Source organism: Cydia pomonella, chromosome 8 (genome assembly GCF_033807575.1).
Source record: "Cydia pomonella isolate Wapato2018A chromosome 8, ilCydPomo1, whole genome shotgun sequence".
NCBI lineage: Eukaryota > Metazoa > Arthropoda > Insecta > Lepidoptera > Tortricidae > Cydia > Cydia pomonella.
This window is the reverse complement of record NC_084710.1, coordinates 19450548-19472903: the sequence shown is the minus strand read 5'-3', so window position 1 is coordinate 19472903 and position 22356 is coordinate 19450548. Positions and strand designations below refer to the sequence as shown.

At 35.3% G+C, this 22356-nt stretch overlaps 1 protein-coding gene across 2 annotated transcripts in view; it reads left to right on the top strand.

The window, feature by feature from the left end:
• Window positions 1–22356, top strand: part of LOC133520785 (uncharacterized) — a 138020-nt gene that overhangs the window by 68823 nt on the left and 46841 nt on the right. Inside the window, exon 1 of one of the 2 annotated variants that reach the window (XM_061855446.1) lies at window positions 6794–6947. The exons of the other annotated variant lie outside the window; for it this stretch is intronic. Within the exon in view, the coding sequence (XP_061711430.1) occupies window positions 6867–6947 (81 nt within the window). The 5' untranslated portion in view covers window positions 6794–6866. Of the gene's footprint in view, window positions 1–6793; window positions 6948–22356 lie in introns of those variants that run through there. 2 annotated transcript variants of the gene reach the window in all.

The following is a 22356-nucleotide window of genomic DNA, read 5'->3' as shown; positions in this document are numbered from 1 at the left end:
TTCAAAACTTAGTTGACCTTAAAAATGCAATAGAAGTCAATTTCGGGCAAGTAGTGAAAAAAGGAAGAATACTAGCAAAGCTAAGTAATTTGTGGAAGTGAACGTAAAACGGTAGCATGTTTTTGCTGGTATTGAGATAACTGAAAACATAAGCATAAGGTATGCACAAGCATATGTGTAGCTCCAAAAAGTAGATAAATTATGCTATCTTCTCAAAAAAGAACCATGACTCTAACTGTAACGACTATTTCTATATTATTTTTTGAATTGACGACAATGAAGACGATTATAAATTTTAAATGCAAAAGTCGAGAAAACTGCTATTATTATTTATTATTTAAAGTTTATAATGGCAAAAATGCACTTATACTACTACTACTACTTCGAAGTTATATAGTAATGAGTATAATTGACTGACTTTAATTAATGTCTAATAAAGAATCAGTCTGTTGTCTGTCTACTCTGTCTGTAATCAAATATTACAAGTATATTTGACCCACTGAGGTTTCAGATGAAGTTGAAAATCTGCATACATATGTAAGTAGGGTGACAATGAAATATTATGGTACCATCGAGCTGATCTGATGCATGAGAGAGGAGGTGGCCATAGGAACTCTGTGTCAAAATATCGCAACCAAATTGCGTTTGAGGTTGTTAGAATTGTCTCAATGAGTAATTTTTTCCTTTGGAAAGAAGGACAGTTAAGACCTGTTCCGTAAAGTTAATTAACATACAAAACTTTCCGATGAACAAAATTATTTTATCGTCAACTATGTTATTTATCCCTTCAAGTGGTGGCCCACCACTCACGGGTCGATGCGATAGCCAGAAAGCTGTCGGCCAACAGAGGGTGGTTAGTGAGGTGTTGCCATATTTAGTGGCAAAATTAAAGGTTTTGAAGTATATTTACGCTCTTCTAGCGCCCAAAAGTAGCTAGCAAGTTAGACAAGGAAAACATACATACACACGCTTGTTAACGCTTGGTTGCTAAGGACCGTTGATCCGGGATCGAACGCCTAGGTCGAGTTCTGTCTTGATTTTTAAAGAGGTTATTTTGTAAATACACGGTACCCTCGAGGAAACGGAAAGATTTTAACAGTATATTCCGGATCGTATTTAGAGGCAAAAATGTCATACAAACTTTTGTAATTCGCCTAGTTCAGAGTTAATACCAATTAAAAAATATATTTTTCGTTGTGTTTTAGTGCATAACGCCTTTTTGATGGCTATGTCGCCAGTCGCCACTTTGGGACCTAGTCTAGACTACCTTCTTGACAGATATCAAAGTCACAAGGTACCATTTGAATAGACTAATTTTTACGAAAAAAAATGTACCAATTTATATTAATCCATAAATTTTCCAAGAACATGAACTTAATATGTTTAAAAACATACAAAAGTAAAAAAAAAAAAAAAACAATTTTTTTTGCGGAATTGACTTAAACTTGTACATGAAATTCTTCTTATGACCTCAGGAATACGTGGTTAAAAAAATCCGTTTCCTCACGGGCACTTTTTATGACTTAACCTTTGCATTTTAAGCCCTACGTAGAAAATTAATTAACAATTACCTCCAATCATAACTTTGTTTTGTGGTGGTAGTCATTTTTAATAAGGAAACTGGAAAACTGTCACTGTTGCTAGGTTTGATTAGTTAGGTGCATGTGGCGAAATGCATAAACATTACAATAATTTAACAACAACAAGGACAACTTCAACAGAAGGACATGATGTCACGATCCTCAGCAATGAGGGACCAAGAAGAAGAAGACAATAATTTAATTGTTCTATTCGAATAGCGTATTTAGTGCTTATTCTAACGATATATGCTTCAATATATATTTTATACATAGATAAGCTTAAATAGTTGAATTTGTAATATTCTCTAAATCCGCGCTGAACACCCGACGGGGCCCCGCCACGTGACTACTTTTTACGTTTTGACTTCTGCCACTTGAAGGGATATACTATAGGCCTTGACTAGTGATTCATTTCAAAATAAACTATTTTAATATATACATATTACACATAAGCACCCTAATGCAAAAATGAAGAAAATATATTTTGCGAAACTTTCGATGGATTTTTCCACTTATATTTTGTATTGGCAGGAAAAATAGTAAAAGCATATCACAAAGACATAACAAGGTTCAAGGTTTTAAAGAAGGTAAAATTGGCTGAGACCTGAAATTGACGGCAGAGTGTCATCGAAATTTATACTTGAAAAAAGAAATAAAATGTCACCAGTTTTCATTTCATACAAAACAGAAATAGCATGGTATAAAAGTATTATACCAAACTTTTACAAAGGACTTTATGTTTAACATTATCAAAAATGGAATTTAGTGACATTCTTGAATTTACAGAATATTTAACCAGTGAAATAAAAATATTGGCGAGAGGTACAAATATGTACGAACTTCCGAACCGAGTACTTTCAAAATTTTGAATGGAATTTGAAGGGTAAATATCACTCCTGCTCACCTTACAAAATAAAATAGTTGATAATTGTAAATAAAGTCTTAAGTGTATACCATATGAAAGTTAATAAACCAGAAATACCAAACAAATTCAACACTTATAACATAAACTATTACAGCCATTTGAGCACTTCCACAAAAACGTGAAATGGTACCTTTCACTAAGCACTATTTAAATCCCACATATTTAAATCCAGTATATCTCCTGCATCCTGTATGTGTTAAAAATGAAGCTGTTCCAATATAATGACTTATATAAATTAAACAAGCGGATTAATTTTATTTGTTTACGTTTAAAAATAGGTATTCAATTTGATTATTACTGTAATAGCCATTTAAAATATTATTTTACCTAACTTGATAATTAAAAGTAGGACGACGAAATAAGTACTACTGAATTGTATACTTAGCAGTGTTTTTTAAAATGTACATGTATTTTACCTTTCTCGTATTAAAAATGAAAAGTAGAGTGTTTAACTCGGGTGCAAGGCACCATTTCATCATTTGGTTAATCGTGGCTGTATGCCGGACAGGTGCGTGTGTAAAACTTGTCAAAAAAAGATAATATGACGGATGGATGTCTGAAATGTCACCGTATTTAAGAATCAATTAACTTAAAAATTAGTTTTTTTCTTCGTAAGAGTGATGAAAACATTGTGTGTAAGTATAACATATTTGTGTATTTATAGTGTGATTATCCATTTTATGTAACGTCCGCTAAACTAGCACAGGTCCGACGCTGACAGTGGTCACGGGCGTACTGGCGTACTGACGGTATTGCCGCGCAGGGTAAGGTTTAGTAGGAAAAATGTTGAATTCATAATTATGAATGAAAAATTTAACGCATCGATAAACTGACAAGCAAAATGTTAGAGTTACTTAAAAGCTATTGAATGAAGTAAATTTCATATTGATATTCATCATAGTACTTCTAAAATATCGAAATAAATACAGTTTTAAGCATATTTTCAAAGCAAAAATCTATCGAGAAAAAGATGAGCCATCGTGTTTCTGACAAGCATACGGCTAGTTCAAAGACTGAAGTAATACATACTAGAAAATAATCGATGAAATCCTTGTACAAGCCTGTAAATATCGATTTAAAAATAGCGCATTTTACTATACACCGCGCCTTAAAACACTCCCTTCGGTCGTGCTTTAATTTATCGCCACTCGTTTCGAATTTCCTATTTTTCGCACTTGTATCGTAATGTACTATTATAATATAAATTATAAAATCTTGTCTGTAAAATATTAACTTATCGGTTAAGACATGTGCGTGTGTTTCAAGACAACTGGTCCGATTTACACAGTTTTTTCGAACACGATGAGGTGCTGCGTATAGATATATGCTAAGATAATTAACACCCTAGTCCACCATCCAGATATTAAATGAGTACACTGTAAGAGTATAAGTTAGAAAGACCCTTGTATGAATATGAATCCTACACTGCAACAGAAAACTGTGTTGTATTTATTGTATATATGTTATTTTCTACGAGCCTTAGTTGCCTGAAAATAAATGATATTTGATTGTGATTTTGATTTGATTATCTACTGTACTTGATAGGCAGGCAGATGTCATGAATTCTTGGCACAATTTACCACTACCTTATACTTATGTTATGTCTCTCACATTCAATTTAGAATTTCTCCGTCTGTGTTAGTTTGCTTACATTTTCCGGTTACTTGCAATTTTTTTCTGATAGTATTTAGTAGGTAAGTAAGTCAATATTTAATACACACTATGGTACATTTGTGTTACAAATGTAAAAAGCTTCACACGGATCCCGGTGGATTGTAACAATTGTCCTTTTTAGGGTTCCGTAGCCAAATGGCATAAAACGGAACCCTTATAGTTTCGCCATGTCCGTCTGTCTGTCTGTCTGTCTGTCTGTCTGTCTGTCCGAGGCTTTGCTCCGTGGTCGTTAGTGCTAGAAAGCTGAAATTTGGCATGGATATATAAATCAATAAAGCCGATAAAGTCGTACAATAAAATCTAAAAATTTAATTTTTTTTAGGGTACCTCCCCAACACGTAAAGTGGGGGTGAATTTTTTTTTCGCTTCAACCCTAGAGTGTGAGGTATCGTTGGAAAGGTCTTTCAAAACTAATAGGGGTTTTCAAGAAACATTTTTTGATAAAGTGAATATATTCAGAGATAATCGCTCCGAAAGAAAAAAAAATGTGTCCCCCCCCCTCTAACTTTTGAACCATAGGTCCAAAAAATATGAAAAAAATCGTGGAAGTAGAGCTTAAGAAAGACATTAAATGAAAACTATAGCGGACATGATCAGTTTAGCTGTTTTTGAGTTATCGCAAAAAGTTTTCCCTTCATAGTAAAAAGACTTACTTTAATTAGGTACTGATTATGCAAATTTGCCTATTTGTTCAACTCGGGTGAAAGGTACCGTTTCATCCCTTGGTTAACAATTTACTATACTTTAAGCTCCAGTTTAGCTTATTGTGACGGAAGAGTTACTACGGAACCCTACACTGAGCGTGGCCCGACATGCTCTTGGCCGGTTATTATTATCATGTATCAACGTATACTTTTACTACCATGATCTGAGGTATAACAGCGTAGGTGTACATTTAGTAAATAGTTATATCTAGAGAGGCTTAATTGCTCGCACGTGTGCTGAGACAAAAGACTCATATCTCTGCCAAGGCTTCTATTGAAGCCTGAGTTGAATAGTGTCCATCAAATGACCTAATTATACGGGAAGCGTGGAGGCAGTATACTGCCTATACTGTATACTGTCTACCTATATAGACAATAACTATATTTTTTAATAAAAATCACATAAATGGTAACTATAGGTATTAAAGGATCAGTATTTTTTTGTAGTAGAAAATATAGATTTAAAAAGTTTATTTATGATCCAGTACTTGATTCTACTGATAATTGCTACCTTTAATATTCATTCCTAACCTACATAGGCTATTGATAAGAATTATGATGTCGAAAACTAAAATAAAAATATATACTCTATATTTTGACATTATCCTAACTACAAACATTTTTTCTTAAAACAGTAGTTGTAATTGATACTTTTTTTATCGTTCATAAAACTTGTTGCGAAAACTTAACAGAAAACAGAACTAAACTAACTAAAATTCTAGTAAATAAAAGAAACCTAATCTGAACTTAATATGTATGTATAATACACCGTCGACTTAAATAAAGGATCAGTGGATCGCCTTAGCCCTCACTTTAACGAACCTTTTTTGCCCATCCCACCTGCTCGCGTCCAAAAAAACTCGAGGCAGGTTATACTATACGAAATATTATTATTTTTGATTGAATCCCTTGTACAATAATATGATCTCCGACCGTCTTTTGTAACGTGCGTACGGTAGATGGATTATGTTTTGGTTTGCTACCTAAACGTGTATTTATGTACATTGTTGACTTGTTTACTTACAGAAGCTGGTCCACCTGCCTGTGGGTACATAATTTTAAATTAGCGGTACGGGAGATTTTACAAAGGAGAAAGTGGATCCATATTAAACTAACGAATTACATTTCTTGTTCGTATTTGACAAGATAGATCCCCTAAGTAATCAAATTTCCACCTGGGAACAAATAACTGTCATTTTAATTTTAAGATGTCTATCAAACTGGTGCTAGGTATTGTAGATTTTACTCAATCTAAGATTAATAATTTCACTGTGAATCAAAACATTGAAAAACATTAGACAATTTAAAAAAAATCTAATGACCTATCCTTCTCATATTCCCATAATTATCCTTATTTTTATGACATCAGTTTCCCGCGCTCCCGCGGGCGCTGTGTTCACGAGAATCAAAATGGCCGCTTAAAACAAAAGCCTTACACCAACTTTTTCCTAAAACTTATACGAACGATCTTAAATCAACGCTTTAAAGCTCATTTTTGCTAGGTTCCTAGACAAACTAGAAACTCAGAACCGCATCTTATCCGAACCCTCTTTTTGCATCACGTTCCCACTCTACAGTTATCAACTTAGTATGAAAGAGACGCTCCACCAATATTTTATTTATTCATTTATCTTATTTTCCACTGTTTTCTTTCCTAGCCGTACGCGGCGCTAGTGTACTATAAAACTTCGCTCACTTACAAAATTCACTGTTTACTCCTTACAATAACCTGAAAGTAGCCTTTTAGTTCAAATTTTAAGGTTCCAATACGGATTTCGAATATTTCGATCATGGGAAGCTACATACGAGGTCGGGAAAGTAAGCTCCATGTTTATTAGTTCCCGTATTCGCCGCTGAAAGCGCGGCAATCGCTTGCGCGTACGCAGCGCCACACTCCCACGTCCGAGCTCCCATAGTAAACACCGCGCTCGCGTTTCACTCCGTTTTCCCATGTACACAAATGGATTGTCAACATGAAAGTTTATGAAGTGTTGTGATGAGAACTGTGTGACAATGACAAAGGCCAAGATGACGAGGAATAGTGCCCTGTACCATAGTGCGAAGGTGAGTTTATAGTAAACAACTACATATATGCATGTTGCACTTGTCTACCTCATTTCCCTTCTATCATGTAAGTATTCATAAGTAAACAGGAAAAGATTTAAGGGAAAAATTGCCTTTTTATTTGACATTTTCTTTTGTTAATATGATATCTAGAACGCAACTTTTACTACTAATCACGACTTACTACTACACCATTTAAAGTTTATATATCTCGTGTCAAACTGAAGTTTTGATACGCCCATGCATGATTTTTATTATATATTAGCGTCTATTGTTAAATTTTTGGACAATAGGTAGAATTAAGGCTTTGATATCCATCAAATGCGAATCAGTCTTCATCTCAAATGTAAACAATACTTTCATTTTATAAATGGAAAAGCCTAGTTTTCGTATATAAAAGTAAAATATAATCGTAAGAGCCGGTTCCGCGCCCGCGCCACAATCTTGATCCCCTCCCCTCCCCTCGAACTCCTCTCCTGTTCCTCCCGGCCCTCTGCAGCCTTTGATTTAAAATAAACGACTGAATCGCGCAGTATATGGGAAAAACCCACATGCTTCTGAGATCTTAGCCAAGATGGCAATCGTATGTACATACAAATGCCAAACGTATAAAGAAAAATGTATCGAGATGAAAGATGCTACGAAAAGTCATGTGATCTTTCTAAACATTATTTATGTGTCGATTGGGGTTTCCTATTAACGATAGTCACCTTGGCTAGGCGTCCTGACCCCTGAGTCCTTAGTAGAAAGTGCGTGGTATTTTTTTCCGACTGTTTGATAACTTAATTCACTCTTGTAATCGTGAAAATGTTTGCATAGAAGTTATTACTTCGTATTCAGAAGCCTTTAGAACATTTATAATTACGCCTATCATTAATAGTTGTGCATTAAGTTTTTGAATCATCATTGCATTAAAAATGATAAGCATTGCGATATTACTCGTACCTATTTAATAACTAATTGTATCAATATATGATAATTATGAATGATATCGACACACTTAGTCCTTTGGTCCTAATTAGGAATATCAAATTAACGCTCATTCTGTCCACTATTTCCTAAATCTATTTTTTGTAACTCCTGTAATTTTTCGCATCCGTATAATATTAACATATCTTAATACACAATACAAGTTGTAATTTGTAGCATGTCTTTCGTATCAACATACATGTATGATATCTTACTCCCAAAAAGGTTTACTGTGAAACTTTGCGTTTCCTACAATTCCCTTCTCGTGCAAACGACATCAACGCGTTCGAGTAAAAGAGAAAGCATAATAAACCCTCGTTTTCCCGTTCGTGGAAGCGAGACGGACGCATTGTTTATATGTATATAAATACAGGGATTTTGTACAGGTACGCAGGTATAAAAAAACGAAGTGACCGTCGTCTCGGATGGACGGTCTCCCTATTTTAAAATAGGGATGTTCGTTAAAATGGGTTAGGGCAATTTTTGAGTGCGTGTTTTGGACGGACGGTGCCTTGGGGCAAAGTTCGTCTCGGCTAGTGACCACTAATGATGCGTAAATGGAACGATTTCTTTGACTTTTAATGTAAGATTCATTACACTTGACCCTAATGGGGTCGGTTTTTATACTTTGTTAAAGCAGGGAATACCGATGTTTATATTAGAAAAGTAATTGTGGCGTCATAATTATTTAATTTTAAATTGATAGTCCTTAATTGCTATAAATAATGGATATATTTTCTTATATTAATGACTACTTTGATAACAGACACAACTTAACATTATGATCAATGACTTTCGAACGCGAATATTTTGGTGTGTTATCAATTCTGTAACTTATGAAGTAACATTAAATGAATAATGGATGGTTCTTGAGATAACGTATGAAGGATCACGTCTGTTTTGAATACTCTTAATATCTCGTATGGATTTCCAAGATACATTACGTGCTTTAACTCTAAAGATATAACAACACTGCGAAATGGGAGCACAAAATACCTACCAGTGTTAAAATTTTACGACTTCGACGAATTTTTATAATTATTTTTAGAATGTTTAGCAAGTAAACACTTTAAATCAGACCAAGACCAGAAAAAATAAATATTCACTACATCAGATAGAACAAAATTTTGTAGTACAAATACGAACTTATCCCTAAGAGGGATCTCTTCCAGTTAACTAATACCTATTTTTTTTATACTACGTCGGTGGCAAACAAGCATACGGCCCGCCTGATGGTAAGCAGTCTCCGTAGCCTATGTACGCCTGCGACTCCAGAGGAGTTACATGCGCGTTGCCGACCCTAAACCCACCCCCCCTCGTTGAGCTCTGGCAATCTTACTCACCGGCAGGAACACAACACTATGAGTAGGGTCTAGTGTTATTTGGCTGCTGTTTTCTGTAAGGTGGAGGTACTTCCCCAGTTGGGCTCTGCTCTAGATCTGGAATGATATCCGCTGTGCTGTGCCCTACCACACAAAGCGAGATGACATTCACAATGCCCATACCTCTCTTTTGGACGTAGTTTAAGGACGTACCCGGGTCCAAAAAAGTTACCTAAAATAGTAATTAAACCTAAAATAGTAATTAAAAACTATACCTAAAGTAATTATTATAACATAGGTACCTAGGTTTAATATTAGGTTGATACTATTCCCGTGTAAAAAAAAACTATAAAACGACAGAACGCGAGGTTACATTAACATTAAGATGAACTTAAAGCAGTATGAACCTAAATTGAAAAAAATATACACAATAAGTAGAATTAAATCAAATTAATTATTACCTTTAAATCTCGCTCTATTGTTTTTACCCCAGTGCAGAAAGGAAAGTTTTGTACATACCTTCGTCTATATAACAATGTGTTAGGTAAATAAAAATAAGTTTTTAGGTTTATGTTGGTAGGTATAAACCTAAGTGTTAATACACCTACCTATATATTATTATTATCATTAAGCATCTAACGACCTGCGTGTCACAAACGATGATCTTTACCAGGAATCAGCAGATTTGTGGAGGCACTAATTTTGTTTTAATGGTCGTAGAAACTCGTTCATTAGTCTGTAACGTATAAAAAGTAAATTGGCCGTTTTCGGCCGAAACCGGCCGCTTGCGGTTCTTTGCTTATACATATGTATGGTGAACATGTGGCACGGCGCGGATTTAAGAATAGCAGATAAGTTGCATATTTAATTCTTATTTTTTTTAATGCGACTACACATTATTCACGAAAGTTGGGTTTATTCCAAGAATTATACAAAATATAATGCTGTGATGGTTAAACTGAGATGTAAAAAGAAAGAAAATTGGGCTTTGATAATAGCAAAAACCTTAATATTGACAGCGCGAATAATCTTACTAGGTATCTACAATATAATAAGTAGGTTATACCCTATTCCTTACATAGGTAAATATATATACGAGTCGAATACAAACATACTAGAAAGTTATCTTACAAAGTTTTGAAGTCAGACCAAGCTAAGTTGGCAGCGATTTTCACAGCCCAGCCTGTTTAGTAAACGTCATAATGTGATGAGCGTGGATATTTTTTCCTGAGACATGGGTGTTTTCTATGTATTTAAATATTTACAAATATTTATATATTATATATATCGTTGTCTAAATACAAGCCTTATGAGCTTACTGTGGGACTTAGTCAATTTGTGTAATAATGTCAAAAAAAAAATATTTTATTTTATAATGTCATAGATGTTTGACGTTTAAAATAACACTTGCACTGTCTGGGCTATCAAAATCACTGCTAACTTATCTTGGCGTGACTCTATTCGTAAACTGTATATTATTACCGTTACGGTCGGCGTGTGATAATTGATAACAATACTTCTTTCTATTCTAATTAAGTTACTTATCATAACCTTATTTGTGTTTGATAACATTTAACCCCTTTGATAATGTTTTCAATTGTTGCTCAATATATTTGTTTTTTAAATAAACTCACGTTACGAATTACAAAATAAAGCAGATCAAATTTTTTTGTAAGTGATATTTTTTTTTGTAACTAACTTAATTTTGCATAGTAAGGGCTGATTTACACGGCACGTGAACCCGCATGCGATGTTAGTTACATTGCGGATTATTTGAGGTTACATTACAACTAATTCGGCCGACCCGTCAAATAGCCGTAGCCGTAGTTCGCCTTTGTTGTATTTAATTTACTCTGTAACTGTGTTTTTATTTCTATGTACAATAAAGTATATACATACATACATACATATACCGCGATGTAATGAAACTCGCATGCAAATCCTCGCCCCGTCTAAATGAGACCCAAAAGTCCTTAATAGCGTTAGAAAAAACCCTAATAGTCCTTAATAGCGTTAGAAAAAACCCCCGGGTTAATATACTTAATTTAACAATTTTCAAGTGAGTTGACATAAACAGATTTCACAAAATGTTGTGTATTGCACTTACACAATCGATGAACTAAGTAATAATCGTAACAGTATCCGTAATTTGATTCGATGAAGTCATTATTCGCCTATTAACTTATGGCCAAAAACGTTTTACTTTCTTTCATAAAATTAACAAAAATAATCGATTTCAAGTCGGGTTGAATGCCGTTACCTTTCTTTCTTTGTTTCTTTTTGTATCCAGCATCAATAATAGCGAATGAAACAACGGATCAAAAGTATCTGCGAGCCTGGAATACTTTTCCGAATACAGAACCCCTTGTGTAAATTTATTCGATAGGGTGATGTGACGTACGCGTTTGCGTTAAGTCTAATTTTTTATGGGATTAAACTTTGCGTTTTGGAAACTCAAAATCCCATACGAAATAAGACTTAACGCAAACGCGTACGTCACGTCACGCTATCGAATAAATTTACACTAGTGGTACAGATAAGAGTAGGTATATCTCTAAAGTAGACTTAAAATTGACTGGTATATGGACCGTGATTATCTTTTGTCGATTTAAGTCTAATGAAACTAACCGTGAATCATTCAAAACTGTTATTCTACAGGTCGCAAAAAGTATCAACTGCAATATAATTGTTCTATATAAGTTAACTTTTATTATTTCCAATAACAATATACATAATGGATATATACAGAGGATTACTATAACTAGCTTAAATTCAAAATAGACCCTTGAGGCATTGTATCAAGGATGCTGGCGGCATTTCCTCGTTGTATTGCAATATTGATACGTTGTACGAGTGCCGCCAGCTCTTCGGTCACCAGCTATTGCTCTATTATATTTTAATATACGTATTTCTTTTTGTTGATCAGAGAATGCCACTAGTTTTGATGCGGACTATATTTACAGCCAATGTCTTTAATGTCCCAGAGCTTGACACTGCCCCCATAGTTGCCGCCTCCAATGTTAATTCCTAGCAAAAGAAGTGACTAGCTCCTCGCTTGCTACAAGAATCTGAATGCTGAATTGCTGTCAACTGTAGAATTTGGGCGAATTTTTAGAGCGATACTTTTCACGTCTCTGGCGTTGCCGAAAATGTCTCTGGTAGTTAACACGAAATCAAGTTTTCAATTTAATATTTGTCTAAGTCTAATTAATCTCAGAGCAAATCGCTTGTTTCAACGTTTAACATAAAATGATATAATACGAGTGGTATCATATTATTTATATACGTAAGGTAAATTTTCGATTGAAGTTTAAGTCTCGTGGACAGATTAGTGTTGGTCTAAAAGTTGATTCGCAAAATTAACAGCCGTTAAGCATTAGTTTACTTTACCTATCTACCGCAGATTACTTTTATCAAGTATCTGCGAACCAACTTAAACAGTTTTGTAAATATTCTCTCGTCCATAAATATAATTTCCATTTTGCCTGAAACAAATGCGACATCATCACCGGACCGACAAAATTGTGGGGTGTCCACGAAACCAGCTATTACCGAGCATTTAACTCGCTCTGTTATTGCTCTTATTTAGCTGTCGAACGAGTTTTCCAACTATGACAAAATTGCGTAAAAGATATGGACAAGTTTAAGTACTGCAGGTTTTGATTTTGACACATACAAAATGTATGAAAAGAATCATGGCAATTAGACGCAACCGCAGGCATACGAGTATGCTCAGAGAATGACCCTGAAAACTAGGTTTCTTATATGAAAAGAGAAGATACTGGTTGATAGTGCAACATTAAAGTGATCTTACAAAATTGCACGGTTCGATTTGATCGGAAACCTTTCACAATAGGGCTTGCCCTTATAACAAGACAAGATTCTATTATCGATAAGATAACACTATTAGATCCGTACAGAATATATGATACATACGTAAGAAAATAACAGCTACATCTTTCTTTCTTGCTCCTACGGCCTGTATTATAACTATATGTAAACAATTGTGTCATACATGTGCTGATTCTACATAAAAATACCAAGGCCAAAAGACAAAGTCCAACACTGATACAACAATAAGAATATGTAGGTTTCTTCTGGCACGATTTTGCCTCGTCAATAGTCAAGACTGAAAGTGTTTTTAAGTAATCAACCGACTAGTAAACTAATGAGTATTCTATTAACCTTGATTTTGCTTTTGAGACTTAGCCGGTGTGATGTGACGCTGACATAATCCACCGACTCGCTGCCGCTTAGGTTGAATAAGCGGAGTCATGCGAGCTTACAGTGCTATTTTGTATCAACATCGCCTCCCCTTTGTAGTCTCCCCTCCCTAGTCCTTGCTGCAGGATCTGCTGGCTGGAGTTACCCCAAGTATCAGTCATATCAACTGAGTAATAAATTAACCTTTAAACTAATTTTACGGTATCCGTAATGTTAGTATGTCTCACGACAGTTAAAATTAACCTTTCATAATGTGTGTGGTAGTCATACAAAACTCTTGCTTAGGCTAGGCTAGCCTAGGTTATGCGGTATAGAGCAGAAATAATCATTCTCGAAAAAAATGCAATATGATGACTAGAAGTTTGGTCTAGATCCTTATCATAAACGGACAAGAGGTCTTCATATGCCCAGAGAAGATAAATTTCTTTCAACTAATTTGTTTCAACTTCAAATTCACTTGGATCTACTTTTTAATCGAAGTCTGTCAATTGTGCCCAAACTATTCGTTTATGCACACACAGATGTTTGTCGACATATTTCTATCAATAACTACTAGCTATTAATTATAACCGATATAAAACTATTGGCATATTTTTGTCGTAATAGTTGCCCAATTTTTATCGCCAGTAAAATGCGCCGTCGGACGTAAAAGTGCAGGCGCGGCTTCCGCAGGGGAAGTCTATATTTTGATTTAAATCTACTTCCGTCTGCGATGCGCGGACGACGCCTTTATTGTTATTAAACGTAAAAATTTTAATAACAAGTTGTTGCGCCAACAGCAACATTTTTTTAATACTAGGTAACTGGCCAATCAATTGACTCAATCCTCAGTTGATGATGATATATGGGAAAGTGGTCTACATTCATTTTACTATAGTTCAATACTCGAAATTAAAAATGGTCTCCTTCTTCGATATATTTTTTTTCTTACTGGGGAACCTTTTCACAAATAAAAGATGTATAATAAACAAGAAAAGAGTTTTTTAATGATTTTATAAAGAATTGGATAACCAGGACAGAAGGTGTCTTTTGTATTTTTAAAATTTTAAGGACGTTCTGCTGTCTTGTGAATTGTAAATATGTTTTGAATCAACAACATTACATACTCGAGCCAAAAACTTTATTAGCATTGTATAATATCTGAGAGACCGAGTTTTGCTCGGAAAACATGTAAAAACTAAAAAATGCGCATTTTTCAGAGAATTTCATCGAAACTAAAACAGAGATTAAAGCCTTATTTTCTTACATTATCCTTATAAGCATATTAAAAACTCTGATCAGTCGTAGAAAAATGTACTTAATCCAAATCGTTAACTTTTGTAATGTTCAAAGAAAACACACCGGTTTTCTCGAACTTTTTTGACCCATTTACTCAACGCTACATCCAAAAGAAAAACCCAAACGTCTAGTTTAGCTTAAGACAGATTACCGGGCGATTAGTACGATAAATCGTACTCTGTACGCTCCCACGAAACTCACAAGGCGTCAAATCGTAGTTTTTTACATTATACATTATACATTCAACGTGGGACGCATCACTGCTCTCCCTCGCACAAAAACGTGTAAACTGACCCTTACGTGATTCATTTATGTCGAAAAAATCGCCAACAAGCGCAGATTACACGGTAAAAAGTTATTAATGTCGATATTAATAGTGTTCACACGAACCGCTTATTAGATTTCTTTAATCGGCGATTATATGCTTTTAACTTTTTATTGCAATAAATTGACCCCTCGTCTGATAGTAGTCAAGAGTCAAGATCAGTGCTAGTTTTAGCCGGTCCACGAAATAATTAGTGTATCACCCGCGAAAATTGTATTTTGACGGTCCAGCCTTACATTTAAAGTAATAATAGATACATAAGTAAAGGAGCCAGCTAGACAGAATTAACGATTTCAAATCAAAATGCATTATTGCTGCAATTCTGGCGCTCCTCTGAGATTTCTTAGACTTTCTGGCCCTGCTAGCTATTTCAGGGGGCCTAGCTATTATGAGTGTCGTACATCGAGAATTGCCAAACAAAAATAAGTAGTGGCTCTGTGACCTGCGATAAGCTTCATAAGCTCTTATGGTATTCAGGTCTTAACGTCTAATGGTCTAAAGTGCCATAGACCATACTAGCACTTAGGTTCTTTACGCCAAATTCCACCAGAAAAATTATATCTAACTACCGAACCTGCTCGCAAAATTTCAAGAGAATCTATAGAGAAATGCGACCTGTCCAGACACACGAAAGAATTTTTGCCCAAGCTGAAAGTAGACCTTTGCTAACGCTCGGTCAAAAATGTATCAGGATGACAGATACTAAGAAATGTCAGGTGGCTATTTCCGTACATTATTTATGTTTCGATTAGCGTTTTCTCTCAACAATCAGCATCTTGGCTAGGCCCCCAGTAATTACTTATTGATGTTTACCTTCAAGATAGTATTTGTCAGGTAATTACAGACGAAGAGAGCGAATTACACTTTAAAACAGTTCGCATTACGAAACAAATGCTGTGATTTATCTTCATAGTGGAAAAGGTCTAATATCCATAAATAACACGAGACTAGGAATAAATTTGTTTTTTGTTTGGTCTTGTTAAGTGACCATATTATATATTATAGCGCCAGCTTTACCGAGAAATATCCCTTATTCTGAATCGTGGCAAAAAAGGACCTTCGCTAAACTCAAGTGCTAACTTATCATCTCTATTGTGCTATTTTGCTAATAAACAACACGTGTTTACAGTAAACTTAAAGCTCCCTTCGTTTAGAACAATTCTATGAAAAGTCTACTCTATGCCATTTACATTAGATTGAATATACAAAGACTGTCTTTAATATAGCAGAACTATATACACGTGATGATTACGAGTTTGTGGCCATCGTCCCGTTACATGCGCTAGCGCCTACCGCAATCGAAAAGAGGTCGTAAGTGTAAGTGAAAATACTCCACAGATTCCCTTTTCTTGCTGTGATAGCCCTCGTTAAGGCTCCACATATAATAAACTACCGGGTTTTCATCCGCATGGCCACAAACCACTATAAAGCCTGCCTTGAGAATAGTAACTTGTGTAAGAATCAGAGACCAAGTTTGACTGGTTGATTGTAGGTGATATACTAAGTAGTATATGGGAAGAACAGTCTTGATGTACGTATGTAGATAGTCAGCTACTGCTCCTTATAGGCACGTGCAATCATCACATTAAAGGTCTATTCTATACAGATACGAATGAGATTTTATTGATGGGCTATAACCGCGAAAATCGAAGTTCGCAAATTGCGAGCATCTTTCTCTCACTCTTATTACGCCTACGCATCATAGCAGTAAAAGATAAAGATCCCTACAATTTGCGAATTTTGGTTTTCGCGCTTGGCCCTCTGTTCTCATTTTGGGAGAAATTTATCTCATCCGCACATAATAAAAGCTTAAAGTTATATATTATATTAGTATCCTGGATGTAAATACCTAACCAACTCACTACTCATATTAGGTAGATCAGCTGCAGAACGCATATAATGGTCGTATTTTTCTATGTGACAGCGTGATAATAACAGTCTCTGGCTCTTTCTATCGCGTGGTATTAAACGAATGAAAAAATGACACTTATTTTATCATGTGGTTAAAGTCGTCCATAATAGGTACGCAGATATAGTTGATTACCCTTCATAGAAATTAGTTTGCAGGGGAGGTCAACTATCTCTGCAGCTAACTATACATAACATGTTTCTAAACAAGTTGCTTACCAAGCGGTGTATTTTTTTAATCAGTCAGCTTAAATTTCAAAACGTTTACTTAAGTATTTTTGCATTTAGAACTTTAAGTACGCTATGAATATTTTAACTTTGCGCCTTATTTATCGCGTAATTACTTTTATCTTTACACCCATCAAATGTTATTAGAAACGAATTAAAAGCGGTTACTCAAAGGCGTGTGCCGGCTATATTCCTAATTTTTATAACCCTTTACTTTTGAATCTAATTAAAATGCCACTATAAGAGCAATTAATTCAAAACTGCTAACATTTTCGTTTGAAGCACCTGTAATTTGTAAAGGTTCTTATCAATCTCATGTTTCTAAATAGTTTTTATTTGTTGTCCCCTTCCATTTGTGAGATATTTTATCTGTTTGTCACGAGCTAAAGCTAAAAGTACACCGGTTTCTGGACCACTTAGCACTCTTGACGAAAAATGGCTTCAGTATTTCACAATGCATGTGTGCGTAAGGGTTTAGAGGATTGTTGAGCGCTAGTGTCGTTGTTTACACTTAACGAAATACATACATAGAATACGGTCACGCTTTTGGAAATATTCAGCATTTTAACAACTGTCATACTAAAAATATTATGCTGATTAAAGACTGTGTTAAGCGAGACATGTCAGCATTTGAAATCGACCACCATGCCTGAGAAACAGCTGAAGACCGTGATGGATGGCGCAAGCGTGTTGTGGAGGGGAGAAGGCTATGCGATCAAGCCTAATATATTAGATAGCAGAAGGTGTCGCAAAAAGCAAACCGGGACTGGAACCTCAGGTGGCATGAGCTTTCTCTGCCAAAAATATGGGAGGTCGTGCCGCTCACACATCGGCCTCCACAGTCACCAAACCCGTTGTCTAAACAGCAATGCTTAAATCGTCTGCAATAGACGCAAAGGTCTGTGATGATGAGATTGATGAGTTAGTCCTAATCCATTATTCTTCATTAAGTATTGTAGATATTTTATTAATCGATGTTTTTCTTTTGTTTGGCATGTTTTGTCACATTCAAGATTTTGATTTTAATTCTGATTCCTTTGCTTGCTTTACCGACATTAAGGGGCGCACGGATTACCAGTTCGCCAGACGTTATCGGCCTGTCAGTTATTCGCAAAAGCTGACAATCACAAATAACTGACAGGCTGATATCATCCGGCGAACTGTGGGCCGCTTTACCCATAGTTTAGTTATACATTTATATTTGCGTTTCGTTCAATTAACGTTCCAGCAACAATCAAGCCATAACACACCCATTTAAAATACCGCTTCTATTCTCGTTTGTACACTGCACAGCATCCTAGTTACGCGAATGAAAAAATGTTTTAGCAACTTCTCGGAAATGTTGATGGTTGGCGCGGGCGAGCATCTGTCATTCCCTGCGCGTAATCAGACCTGCTATGTATTCCCTTTGAATCATTCTTCCACATAACCAGCGTAAAGTTATCTTGAGATGTGTACCAACAATGCTTTAGTGAAGGGCAGATTTAAACTGGTCGATTGAGACGAATGCATAGGCATGCAATAACAGCCACGTACGTAGATTGCATAGGCAAGGAAGTACCGTAAACTTAAGGCACTTAGTACGCATGCCTGTTGATCGTATGTTCGTCGTATTTAACACAAGTAGGCACATAGGAACTGGCATTGCCAATTTTATGACACGTTTTGTAAATGTCACAATAAAAAGAAAAGAGATGTGAAATATTGTTATTTTTATTGGTTGCTTTAGTTTAGAAGGGCAGCCACTTCTAAATTAAACCCAGTTAACATAAACTAATTTATTTGTTTTTCTTTCTAATGGAGTAATATTTAGAGTACTAATAACCGTGTTTATAGAAAGTTTTTAGATCTAAGTAATCGTAAAATATATTGCTCTTTAACTTTAAGAGCAATTCCTAGCTGAGCAACTTTTCAAATCTCGAATTTTTGAAGCTATGTTTCTGTCGCGCTGCGGTGGGCGGGAGCCGGAGCTATCTAAGTGTGAGTGCGCGCACACAGACGCGAGACTCGTGCGCTCGCTCATTGCGCGCCGTTCCGTCGACATCGCCCGCGAGCCGGACGGAATTTATTCTGCGCTGCCCGACGCAAGTTGTTTTTGTTGTTACCACGTAATATTGTTTTTCATTTTTATATTATACTGTATCTATTACACCCTATCACCTGTACTAAATGTATTTTACACCTATGATGACGAAATAATAAATGATTGATTGATATTAATTACCATATAGGTAAAAACTGCAAAAAAGAATGATGTCTCAGCTTTGGTTGTCGTCGTACAGTCAAGTGCAAAAATATGTATCGAAAGAATCGTCTCATAAATATGGTACTACGCTCTTATTACACTGGAATAAGATGCTATGGGACATATTTTTGAGTAAGATGTGTACACCCATATTTTTACACTTGACTGTACCTATCCGTATCAGTAAGTTGGGAGTGATCATGGTGTGTTGTGAAATTTTGTAAGTAGGTATAAATATATCTATGGTTAAACTACAATCTATTTAACTTGTAGTACGATGGGGCTAAACTTGAGCCGCCTTATTGAAGAACGTATCGCAATGACAATCTGGGTAAAGTATGTTGGGATAATGCCGGACAATTTTGGGACCAATAGAGAGAACTCGTGAAAAAATGTTTTTTCGAGATCTCAACACGTGACAGATTCTTGAAGTACGTAGTGAATCGTTAAATAATAACCGTAGATTCGGCCTGAATTTTGGTAATCTTCAATATAGAACGGTTTTAGTTTTGTACCTGTGTAAAGATGAGACATACTTTTTTTAGGGTAACGAGTGTTTTGCCATCAAGGGAGAACATTGGATGGTGAAAAAAAGTTGCTTCTAATGGAAAGAGAATAAGGTATCACAAAGAAATAGGTCCGGTGTCTACCCTTTTGTATCCGATCTTAACCCTGATACAAAAATTGGTAAAATTGTGGCTCTCAAACTTTGATACCTATGTCATAAGACAATTTGATAAGTAAACAATGTGCTAAGAAACCTCTTATTGTAAGGTTTACCCGAAGTAATAAAAAAAAACCACTGAAATAATAGATACGTTGCGAAGTTTTGACAATTTAAGATTTCGTGAACTATACAGGTTTAGGGAAAGTGTAAATGTATTGTTTATTGAATGGAATGTACTGGAAGATATTAAGTACTTAAGTAGGAGGGACAAAAATCAAAATAAAAAATAATCGCGCCCAGTCATTTTTAATGAAGGTCGCCAAAAAAATAAGAATCAAACTTAGAAATCTAAAAGACTAAGTAGTTCTTTAAAAAGGTCAAGGTCACTGAGAGCCCATCTTGAAGTATGGAAAATAATTAAAATTGCGATTTTGTTGGTTTAATTTTGCAATAGTTGATATACAATCTTTTTTTTTTTGATAAAATGTAAGGATCGTATGTAAAGAGTAAAGTAAACATATCGGAAAAGAGAGCCCTCTTGAAGCATTTTAAGGAAACTAATTTCGAAACCCTATCTCTATTTTGTATCCGAAACTAGCAATGTATGTATGCGTGCACATCTACATATGCATCCGTATGTGTAGGTACTTTATTGCGAAAAATTGCTCATTTGCTATCTATTTTACTCGATTTTGTTATAAATTTCAACATGTATCATCATCCCTATACAATATAAATACTCTTTATTGCACACCTCAATAAAAGAAAACAATACAAAAGAAAACATACACATAAGCACAGGTAAACAACATGCGGTCTTATCGCTGAAAGGCAACCTTTGGGTTGCGGAAATTAAAAAAATTACATTGTCAGTAACTGTCGCGCTGGTAGTGGTACTGGATAAAAATAATGGTACGAAAGTGTGATCAAGAAAACAATAAATGTGATAATTAAGGTCAGTAGGTAAATTGAAGAAAATTTAAAGTTTGATAATCACTGTTGTCTTTTAAATAGGTAAAGATCTGATTGTTTCTGGTCCGATCTTTACCTGGAAGGGTCAAGATCGGATATCGATCTACAGCAGTGCTAGGTCTGTTAACACAATTACAAAAACAAACACAGTTTCATCACAATACGCAAAATAAATTACAGAGCGAAGATCGGATAGAAGTCGGACAGTCGAGGCGCAATGAAATGGCGTCTTACACAATGTTGCCAACATTAAAAAATAAAGCCAAATTAGGGGGAAATGAATGTCCTACGTTCTTCACCCGCATCCGGTATTTACCCAACATACCTTAATCGTTGAACCGCCGCATTTCAAAATGGCCCTTATTTTGATATCGGCTAGCCGTAATGTAATACGGCGGATTATACAATACGACTGCGATACTTATATAAATCCCCTCGTCGATGTAATTTCATTAAATTTGCTATCTAGTGGCAAACATCAAAGTCTTTTACTTGTGACGCACAAGTGTGAGCAATGTAAAATACTATATTTCTAAAAAAAAATTGCCTACTACGTAATAAAAGAAAATGTGATTATTAAATTATAATACGAAAGGTGGTCAAATCGCAAAATGCTGTCGTTTTATTTAAAATAATGAAATAATTAGACCAGTTCCGAAAGTACCGGGAAATCCCGGTTCTTTAAAACAGTACCGGTTCTGCAATCCCTAATAAGGATGTTATGCCCATCACTATTCCTTCTGTGTACGTATATTTAGAAACTGTCTCCACCTCCAATTCGTGCGATAAGGACAACTGCAGCTCGGACCGAAATTCACTCGCAAAAAACTCAAAAATCGAGGTTTCGCTCTCGGCTGTTTCCTCCTCCAAAACGCAACTAATCATTATGAAATTTTGGAAATTGCAAGAGGAAGAAATAATCTATGCCGCTATGTTTTGATTTTTTGGATATTTTTTGTCATATTTGTATACTGTGCCTTTTTTTACAGCCAATTCAATTGAGCCGTTTTTGCGATTTTCGAGGCGCTGTATCTTTCTTCAAAATAAAATAATCCAAAAAAGCAAAACATAGCGGCACAGATATTGATGATATTGATCTTATTTGAAAAAATCACTGCTCTAGGTTAAAAATCCAGGGAGGAATCAGTCGAGAGCGTTTGTATGGAAAAATCGCAACTAGGAATTCCTCTTAAAGGGACACAAACGGCGCTCATTAAAAAAACTCGTACACGCAAATGTAAATTATTACAAATACTATTGTCAAAGTAGGA